The sequence below is a fragment of the Ascaphus truei genome, chromosome 4 (genome assembly GCF_040206685.1).
Source record: "Ascaphus truei isolate aAscTru1 chromosome 4, aAscTru1.hap1, whole genome shotgun sequence".
Taxonomy (NCBI): Eukaryota; Metazoa; Chordata; class Amphibia; order Anura; family Ascaphidae; genus Ascaphus; species Ascaphus truei.
Window position 1 is genome coordinate 319,949,928 of NC_134486.1, and position 11,133 is coordinate 319,961,060.

An 11,133-nucleotide genomic window follows, 5' to 3' on the forward strand; every position below is an offset into this window, starting at 1 on the left:
CCATCTTTTCCACTCTCTCCCACTATTCTCTTATCTTTATAAATAAAACAAGAATACCTATTAATTACATTTTTGCATCAGCATCCACAGGCTTCCATTTCTTAAAGTATTGAAACCTTTACGCATACATTGCGTTTTTTTTTAAATTTAAAACATGATCAGAGCTGTAAATAAAATGCAACTTTAGCCAGTAAACTTTAAATAGAAATATGTAAATGAATAACGTATAATAAATTAATAGACTAAAAAATAACCAAAAATAGGTTTAAATCTATTCAATTTTCTTCCCATGAAAGTGAATGTTTACCAGCGGGGTTTTTTAATAATAAACGTGCTTGCATACAATATGCAGCAGCTGTTTTAAAGACGTGTAACATGACAATTAAATGACCACTCCCTGTTTTTAAGGGTTATATCAACCTCTGCCGCGTTGTCTTTAGTTGGTGTGTTGAGGAGGAGCTGACCTTGAATCTTATCCATTTACCCTCCTCACCCGTCATTTTGAAACTCTGAAAAATAATGCGCGAATCGTTCCCCGCGCTTCCGCTCCTACTATAAAATGGCGCCTATGGCCACTACCAAGAAGAATCCCGCGCTCACAACACATTCAAAAATAAACAGCCAACGGCGCGGAGGGGCGTTACCAGCGCGAGGCAAAACACTCCACCTCCTGCTCACAAACCAACAGCCAGAAGGCTCAACCGCTGCTGAACAGCAACTCCTCCTGTTTCCATTTTTTGAACGGTGAAGAACACGCCCACTTGCTACCTTCCTATTGGCCAGTCGGAGGGTAGGTGGGAATATCTGTAGGAGGTTGGCACGTAGTAAATCAGAAGTGTCAGGCCGGTTTGCGTGACCACGCCCCACCCCCCACACGGCCGTTGGCGGGCCGCGCAGGGGAGTGGGAGGGGCACGTGAAATTTGTAATTGGAATTCGTCCAATAGGAGCCGCGTACTGGTGCGCGAGCTCGTATTGGAGGTGTAGACTGGGGGGAATCTAGTTGGTGCGGAGAGTGGTTGTGAACCTAGTATAACACTGCGCTCCCTTTCCCAACGAACCACCACCATAACCCTCCATTCTTCTCAACAAGCAAGCTCCAGGGCGAGGCCGCAACCCACAGACATCATGCCCAAGAGAAAGGTGAGATAGTACCCCTGGTGGCACCGTGTCCTTTCCGCCGTTGCCAGCGGGGCGACCTCTGCGTGCCCCCCGCTTTTGCAGTCCTTCTTCTTTCCTCCTCTTCTTCCTCCATTGCGCTGCGCTGGCTTTGTCTGCTTTGTGCTCCCCCCCCCCCTGGTGTTGGTTACTCCTTCCCAAGCCACCATGCAGATCCATTGACGCGATAACACAACTGTCGTGTTATTGTATGTGTATTTTTATTACTTTTGCTCAGCGCGCACTTTCTCTTCACATTGCCATGCATACACACAGACACCCTGCGGTTCGCACAGCTCGGTTGTGTGGATGTGCCTTCCATTTTTTTTTCTCTTGGTCATGCTCCATGACGGATCTTGGGTGGGAAAGGAGTGGGGAAGTCGGGTTTGAAAACACCCTTCTTCTTCCTTTTGCCACAGCCCCGTATGTATGGTGCCTGTCACACCAGCAGCAGCGCTGGGCCTGCGGGAGGGAACACCCCATGCTGCCTTCAGGATCAGGTTTTCTGACCAGGGACCGGAGCCAGTGTTTGTTGCTCCAGGAGCACATGCACCTCATTGTGTCTGGTTAAACTGCAGCTCCACGAGACCCGGAGTCCCGAAATATAATGGCAAATACAAAGTTCTTACAGTGTATTTTTTGTTTTTTTTTAATGTATAATTTCCGAGCGGGGTTTCATTGTGTAAATCGTGTTGTCGAGTCAAACTTACTGTGAAGCGATTCGTGTTGTCTACAAAGGGGCTGTATAAAAAGTGATATCCCCCAAAACGTGTATGTGTGTGTGTGTATATATATATATATATATATATATATATATATATATATATATATATATATATATTTTTTATTATTATTATTATTATTAATATTTTTTCCCTTAAATATATAGCTAGAATTGTTTATAATATAAAAATGTAGGCTGAGATTATGGGCTGTCCTTTTTTTGTATTAAAGGACCGCTAAATGAATGTGCTCGCTTAGGGATGCAAGATAGTGTTACGCCTCGAGATGAGTCTGACTTTTACTCGTGAATTGGACCCATTTCAAAACTTTCTCTTTAGCATAAAACTGATATGCTTCCAATCAGTCAATCTGTTACAGAGGATGACCATTTAAGTCACAGGATCTTTAGAGGATTACATCTTTGGCAAAGTTCTCCATTTTGAAAGGCACAACATAACTTTTATATTCTCAGTTTTCATTCCCACTTTAAATTGGCTGCAGAAAAGGTTGCACATTTAATATTCTTTTATTAAAGTAAATAAATATATATCACATTCAGGGATATAAAGTGTGTGTGTGTGTGTGTGTACACCGAACAGTTTTCTTAAAATGCATGTACAAAATTGTAGTCTATGGGGATGAAGAGATTAAAATGTTTGATGTTGCCAGGCGCATTCCTTGACGGTTATATGTGGCTATGTATTTTGATTAGGCTGGCTTGCAGTGTTTACATTTTTCTGTTTGATTCCATCCTTCCCACTTCCTATGAAAGCATATTTTTGGGGGCAAAACTGTTGACACGTGTCCTTGAGGGGGAGGGGGGTTTCCCCTTTTGTTAGGTTGCCTCCACTTGGCGCATTCTCATCTGTTGTCCCCATACATCCCTGTTCTTTGAGTGAAGTTAGTAACCTGAATTAGCATCGTAACTCTGTTATTTTCAATAGGTCTTTTAGGTTTGACGTACTTCTGCAGTGTTTTTAAATGTCATTTTGCTAATAGTTCTGAATATCTAGTCAAGTTTCAAAGTAGTTATCTTTGTATTAGAGAAAAATCTCTTAACCTTGTTTTAAGACTCATCTGCTTTATACCACAAGAAAAAGCCTAACCGGTTTAAAAGGTCCTTACCACAACATGGTGTATAATGTATTTCAATCAGTAAGGCCGAGCTCAAGGACTCTTACCTGATTGTCTAAGGTAGTTCCTTAAGTGCCCGCTGCACACGTTGACGCACCTACAGTTTGCCGCCACAACAGAAATTGAAATTGCGGGCTGCAGTCACGTGCCGTCAGCGTCACATGAGCTGGTTCACCCAAAGAGGACGAATCAGCTCCGTGACTCGTCCGCCGCAACCCATCTCCTGCAGCTAGAGCACGCATCGCTGGGGCTGGAGGAGTGTGCACGCAAGGAAACCCGCGCCGCCACCATGAGCTCGGCCTAAATTTGGGGAAGCCAAAAGCGGTAATCTGTAGCTGCAGAAAGCCAGAAGAAAGGTTAAGGCTGAGCTCACTCTGCCTACTACCCGATGTTGCGCGCCACTAGGCTATGTGTGAACATCCCCAGCAGACAGCATGAACCGACAGTAGGCGGGACAGGGGAAGACGTCATCTTCTTTAGAAATAAAGAAGATGATGCTTTCATACATTGGCTGGTGAAGTACATGTGATTCTGCTGCCGCACGAAATCACAAATTCAGTTGTCTCTCTGAGTTGCAGAAACGTCAACGCTTGGAGTAGTTTCAAGTCTGAAAACTCCCATTGCCAAACATAAGTGACGAGCGGCACATGTCGTGTAGGTAGCAGAGTGAGCAGGGCCTAACAAGCGGGGACCTTTCTTCGTGAGCACACTGTTGAAACACTACCGGAAGAAAGATAAGATGGAGGGAGGGGGGGAAATCTTTTAATTTAAGAATAAGGTCATTAAAAAAAAAAAAAAAGCCGTTTGTGTACATAATAAATATTTGTGAGTCGTTTGGGCCCCTACACATGGTTTGTTGCAGCATGCAACTGGTATTTTTTTATTTTATATTTGAATGTTTAAAAGGCAAAGGATGTCTCTGGTGTTAGTTGTTAGTTACATCACCAGCCCATGCTGCATTGATCAGAAATTAAGCATCACATTATTTAAGTTTACACCTGTAAACTTAGGCCATCATTAATAAATAATATGAATCAAAATGTTGCTCCAAAAATAGAGCCAGAAGTTTTACCTCTTATCCTCTTTATTCAACCACTTGTACGACACAAATACTGATGTCGATTTGAAAGTATGTGATCACATCTAAGGTTAAGTCCCCAGTGGTGACGGCAGCGTGCGCGGTGTGCCCCAGTGTGTTCTCGCATGTTGACTCACGAAGTGCGGTGACGCCTCAACCAGCAGGGCAGACGAGAAATTTGTCTTCCTGTGCGGTCACGTGTTGTGCTGGGAGCTAATAGCAGGGCAGCTAGTTTGGACCAATGTTAGTGTAGACCAATGGCAGTGTAGCAATTAGCGTTTTGGCCACTCCTCTCATCAATCCCTACTGATCGCAGTTTTAAGCTGCGCGCGTGCTGCAGCCAACACCGGGGCCGTGGCCTAAATTTGCTTGTAGATATAACTAGCTGATAATCCGGGATTTAATTTTCCTGCTCTCCCTCATTGGTTCGCTCCAAACTCCCTGCTGTGCGTCCGCGGCCCTATCATAGAATGGCTGACTATCCTCAGCCAACTAAAACTGCCGCGCGCACCGCCTACTATAGAACCAGCCTAAGGCTAGGTGCCTAGTGTCGGCTGCTGCGCACTGGCTGGCGGCGCATGCAGCTGTGATCTTCGGTCTGTGGCTGAGTTGCAGGAGATTGTGACGGGGAGGGGGGGAGCGTCGCCAGTTCTGAATACAATTTTCTTGTCTTCAGAAAAATCTTGTCGAGCAACATGGCACCCAAGGCAGCTAGTGGGCCCGGCCCCATTGAGGGACGGTTCATTTTCCTGCAGCGCATGCTGCAGCATGTACTGAGGACCTAGCCTAAAACACACCGTTGAAATGGCCAGAGTTGCAATGTGCTGTAAATGGCACCATATTGCATTACATAGCTTTTGAGCATTTTCAATTATTTTAACGTAATACTTTTAGGTGACTTTCCTTTCGTTTGAATAACCTACATTTTTGTAAATGTAGTCCAAAGTATTGCCCCTCTGTTAAACATTAGGAGTACCTAGCTACCATCTTTTTCATGAGTGCTGCAAATCATGACTTGGGGTTATCTGCAGGAATATAATGTATCATGGGCAAATACATTTTCTAGAATAAATGTGCAGACAGAGAATAATTAAATCACATTATGCAAAGCGGGGACAGTTGAATACCCTACCAGTCACTGTAGCTACTGGAAAGACATGACCAGTAGAAACAATTGTTCATTCAGGTGTTTTTAAAACAATAGGTATTAGGCTGTGGACATTTCTAGTTGGACATGTGTGATTCAGTTGTATGTAGCATATTCTTTTAATTGTGTGATTTTCAGCACTTCCTGAGAGAATAGCCAGCTAGTCTAGCATGTCCTCTGGGACACAGGTAGCAATGGATTCTTTGACGTTTGCGATTCTTTTTGTTATTCCACATGAGTAGAAACGGACTTTTCACATACACACATACACATACTGTATGCCTAGAATGAAATTATTAGTATAAACCTCCCCTTCTATTGTTCTTCAGCCTTATTGGATGTGTTCTGAAGCTATGCTGAAATTGTGGTGATTCCCTCATCCTGTTCCCATGGGGATGATCCGTATTGGTTTGATATTTTGACAGTAATCCTACATATCTAGAGAATATTCAAAACTTGGTTGAAAACTACTCATACTGTTTGGTTTTATCCCCCCTCAGTTTGCACAACTAGAATTAACTAACCAACCATGTGAATGTCAAGCGCGTATTTCAGATGGTCATTAGTCGGCTTTACTTGTCAGCTACAGAGCTAGACCATTCAAAGGACTATAGAAATATTCTATTAAATTAGAAACAAATGACAATGTTTTTTGTTTTTTTTACCCTCCCACGTGGTATAAGTTATTCAGGTTCAAAGTAATAGTTGAGCCACTTGACAGAGGTCAAAATACAATTCTGTATTACATATTCTCAGTATATTCTTTAAGTTGCATTTGAATCACTGCTAGATGCAAACACTATTTGTAATGTTCCAGAATGGGAAGGTATTTATCCACATAAGGTTCCAAATTGTCTGGGGGCTCGCCACTATTTCTTGACTCTTTAGTCAGAGGGAGTGGGGGACACTGCTCCTTTTGGCACATTATATATATATATATATATTGATTACTTATATATATATTGGCCATTAGTTACGTTTTATTGTAGATGAGACTGACTACCCCTTTCATTTTTGTAAATGTTAGCCAAGATGCTGTTGTGTGAAATGATCTAGTTTGTTAGTAATTTATACGTTAATAAGCTTTCTCTGTTTATATTGCAGTCTCCAGAAGGTGCTGAGGCCAAGGATTCAGCTAAAGTAACTAAACAAGAGGCAAGTGTTTCAAATATTTCCAGCTTCATGCACATTTATTGTGATAAAACATTATACACTTTATAGCCATTTATTTTTCAAGAGCTTTGTTAATACCACAATTGATATGTTGGATATCCTTTTTTTTCCATTGATGAAAAAGGTGCTTTGGTAATTGCATTTAATAACCTGCTTTTTTTATAAAAAATACATGCAATTAGCCGGGACAAGAAAAAACAATGTTTTTTTATTTTACCTGTTTAGGTAATTGTGCCTTATCGCTCTTATTTATTTTACAGGAACAAATGGTGCACCATTTATAGCTTCAAAATGTCCTTTGACGGATCCTGAGATTTAGTAATGCAGGGTGATTTTTCCCCTATTCAACATAGCCCTGTCTGCATCATCCGTGACAGCTCAAAATGTGGTTTATTTCTTGCCTTCTGAGGCAACATTTTCACCAAATTTGGCACATTAGTTAAGCACTTCATATAAATGTGTAATTTCCGTTTGTAGCTCAGTTAAGTCTTTCTAATTATGAATACAGGCATACCCCGCATTAACGTACGCAATGGGACCCGGAGCATGTATGTAAAGCGAAAATGTACTTAAAGTGAAGCACTACCCTTTTCCCACTTATTGATGCATGTACTGTACTGCAATCATCATATATGTGCATAACTGATGTAAATAACGCATTTGTAACAGGCTCTATAGTCTACCCGCTTGCACACAGCTTCAGTACAGGTAGGGAGTCGGTATTGCTGTTCAGGACGTATTGACAGGTGCATGCGCGAGCTCCCGTTTGCCTATTGGGCGATATGTCCTTACTCGCGAGTGTCCTTAAAGCGGGGTATACCTGGATAGTTGATTTGACCTAATGTATAGCAAACTTTTACCATCATTTTTATTATGTTATGTATGTTTGCTGCAATCTATCCTTTAAGCAATTGCATCAAGTGCCGGAACTACATTCTTAAATACCATCATTTCTTCTTTATATGTACTGAGGCAATACGAATGTTGAAAAGCTGATCTAATGCTCAATATTCCGTTTTTACTTTACAATGTGCACCAATTAGCTTTTTTTTTTTTTTTTTTTTCCTTCTATGTTAAGTGTGTTGTCATATAGAATTATAATTGTAAAAAAATGAATATCTTTGTTTTCTTTCTAGCCTACAAGAAGATCTGCGCGTTTGTCTTCGGTAAGAGTACATTGGATGTTGGCCTGGAGTAATACTAATGGGATGTATATTAGTCTGATTCATTTGAATAGAGCTGAACTCTTATGCAGCAATAGAGAAGCTTTCTAGCCTATATTAAGTAGTGAGACTTAATAGAGCACCGGTGTAGAATGTATATTATAAATTTTAAACCGTACAAAATTGAGCGTTCAACTCAATTTGTTTGTGTAAATTTGGTTTCTGCATATTTGTTTGAAAGATACTTTAAGTACATACCAAACTTCATCTTACCCATGAATCTTTTTTTTTTTTTTTTTTAAATATGTATATATACAGAAACCTGTCTCTGCTAAACCTGACGCAAAACCCAAAAAATCTGGTGCCAAGGTAATTTATTTATTTATTAAGCATATTTGTCACTGATTCCGCATACTTTGTATTCTGTTAAATCGTTGAACAATTACTGCAAAGAATTAGAAGAAATGTAAAAGGCGTATAATGTAAGGTACCATTGTAAATAAGGCTATAGAAAAAGAGAAAAAATGAATGGGAATATTTTTCTTGGTGTAAACTTCATTAAAACCTGGGAATAAAGGTAAAAAGTAAATGCACTTGGAATTTAACGTTTGGGAAGGAATAGACATGGCAGATTTTATTTATTTTCACATCTAAAAAGTAAACACAATTTCTCTATTTGTTTCTTGTGAAACATCTTTTTACAGCTATGCAAATGTAGTCATCAACATGAGATTGCTGCATTGCAGTCTTTCACAGGTTATGTAGCGTATAGCTGTATTGATTGCAATCTTCTAGTCTTACTTTAGAAAGACAACGACTTAAAATGAAAGGCCACAAAAACACATGATAGATATATTAAAACTAGTTGAGTGCAAAAGTTTAGTCAGCATGAACACTGAAACTATTGTTCAACCATGACATCATTCACCTGATGTGGCTCAAATGGCCTCATTCACTAAACTGCACATCAATAACCTTCACATTAGTGGAAATAGTTAGAACAGTGAGTACACAGGAAACTGTTTACGCCACAAAGGAATTATGAACTATTCTTTAAAAAATTGGTTTGTTTCTTTGCAGTTTCACATTTTTTTTTTCTACTGGGGGCAAAGTGTTTTTTTGTTTAAAGTCCAGTGGGGAAAAAAACAATCTAAAATATTTATATTAAACATTGCATTGTAGTACTACAACAAAATCATATCTTGGAGGGCCACCTCTAAGGCCTCATTCAGGGTGGCATGCTTACGTGAGCTTGGACGTCCGAAACAATGTATTTATAGTTAATAGCGGTAGTCGGGGTAGCAGCTACCCTGTTGCCAAAAATACGGAGTTGACGCTTGCTACAGTTTCAATAAACAACTCAAGTTGTTTTTTTGAAGCTGCAGCAGCGTCACTGGTACTTTGGCAGCCAATGCAATCATTCTTGAAAATGATTTCAACAGTGCAACACCGATCCCTAACCTCACGTCTGTAGCCCCGCCTCCTGAAAGCTTGAAAAGGTCTGCTGGGGATGATGTGCACACATCGCCCAGCAGACTGCCGCGCGCACACGCGCCCTCCACCTCCTGTCTCTGGCACTCTGAACTTGGCCTAAGCTTGCCAAGTCTGCAAAGCTCAAATTACCGATGAAAAGAGGGCGAATGATTAATCGAACAAGGGTATATACTTTCTTACATGACTATATAGTTGAATAAAATGTAAAATCAAACCCCCTAGGTATAAGGTCATGTAAGTGACCTTTGTTCTTTTGAACCTTTTGCTGCACAACTGCATTTCTTATTACTCTACACATGTTAACAGTTTACCTGTAGGTGGAATTTTAGTATATAGAGCTTTCATAAACTTCCTGATCTCAAAGTGTACCCACTGTGTGATGTTTCACAAGCCCTGTTCACTATTTTCACCTTTGGTGATTATATAACAAATGTATATTTCTGGAGCACTGGCTACTAAAACGTAACTTGCTTAAAACATCGGTATTTGAATATTGTTTCCTTGAAAGTACTTTACTTGGCAGTTTTCTACACAATTGTGATGGGGTGTTTCTAAACCTGTTTTTTAGAAGGAGCCAGCGACAAAGACCAACAAAGGTGCTAAAGGGAAGAAGGAGGAAAAACAAGAAGCTGGAAAGGAAGGTACTACACCATCTGAAAATGGTGAAACTAGAACTGATGAGGTACTTCCAAAAGATTGAATCAGTGGTGGTGTTTTTATATATTCAGTCTTACAGCCATTGATTGCATGTTCATAATGCTTCTTTTTATTGCCCATAATGTTATTACAGATTCGCATCTCTCGCTCAACTGTTAATGTTTCAACATCCAGAGGTGCCCTGCCCCGCACACTGTCAATAAAAGGGCAGATTGAAACAGTGAAAGTTAAGGGTACGGTAGATCATTTTTGTGTGCAGTGCATAGAAAAGCTAGTAGTGTGGTTCTAGTTCATTGTGAAAAAATGGAAGCTTTCAGGTAAGGCTTCTACGGGTTTCTAAAACATAAAGCCCAGTAACTAACAATAAATAATCGGTATAGTATATGAACATGCACATATAATAGAGAAGCATAATTTATATTATATATATATATTTTTTTGGTAACCTCAGTGGTCAGGTGCTAGGAGGTGGGGTTGGAGGGCTTAAGCAACACAATAGAGCTACATCCAGGTTTTAATTCATGTTCATGTTTTTTATCCTCTAGGCACAGAAAACTGAAGCTGTGGGTGACAAGAAGGAATGAACTGATCATGGAAGTTTTGAGTTTTGATTTTACGTACCTCTTGGAGAACTTTAAGAAAAAAAAATATTTTTCTCAAGTATTTTGTAAATGCTAATTTTTTTAGGACTATGGTAGTTTAACTTTTACATATAAATATATATATACACTTTCCTTCTCATAATCATGCTTTGCTGATCGATTTTCTCATTGTCTGCAAGTTTTACAAATTTCAACTTTAGCATTAGAGGGTGTGCTTGAGGCTGCATCGCATATCTGTACCTTTTTGCTTTTAAAAAACAAAATTGTCTTCTAGTCTTGTGCATATGGTGATGTTTTGTTTTTTTTTTACTGTGCAGATCTGAATTTTTCCATGCAGTTTTCTATAGCAATAATCAGTGGTGCTTTTGTACTTACGGTTAATGTGGTTTTGAAGATATCTAAATTGTTGTGACCATCTGCTGACTGTTTTTGGTTCTTTTAATTGTTAAAAAATAAAAGGTCATCTTGCCTTTTTAAATGCCCAGACTTTTTATCATCTGTTATTTCAGGATAACTGACATTTTTTTAAATTCTCCTTTGTCTACATTTGTCATGGTCTCATGTACTTTTGTAGCGTTGTAAATTTCCTCGTGTCCACATGTTTAAAAAATCTTTATTACATTTATAATATGAAGGTAAAGATGGTCTTCACAGAAAAAAAATATATTTTTTCTTATAGCTTTGTTTTGAGCAACCATTTTATGATTTCTCTTTGCTCTAGCACTACCAGAGATGTATGCTTCAAAATATGTAAACTTTCTTGTACATTTAAGATAACGTTGATAACTTTTTACTCCATGAAGAGG

General features: G+C 39.6%; 1 protein-coding gene across 2 annotated transcripts; it reads left to right on the forward strand.

Annotated features, from left to right (window-relative positions):
* The first annotated feature begins 872 nt into the window (after positions 1-872).
* Positions 873-10,811, forward strand: HMGN3 (high mobility group nucleosomal binding domain 3). 2 transcript variants are annotated; one of them, XM_075597967.1, is made up of 7 exons: positions 873-1,141; positions 6,343-6,393; positions 7,548-7,577; positions 7,893-7,943; positions 9,637-9,750; positions 9,859-9,958; positions 10,271-10,811. In XM_075597967.1, exons 1-7 carry the CDS (start codon positions 1,127-1,129, stop codon positions 10,282-10,284), a joined length of 375 nt encoding a protein of 124 aa, XP_075454082.1. In that variant the 5' UTR covers positions 873-1,126; the 3' UTR covers positions 10,285-10,811. The 2 variants fall into 2 exon arrangements, with proteins under 2 accessions (XP_075454082.1, XP_075454083.1); XM_075597968.1 differs by lacking the exon at positions 9,859-9,958 and having other exon boundaries at positions 879-1,141.
* The last annotated feature ends 322 nt before the right edge of the window (positions 10,812-11,133 follow it).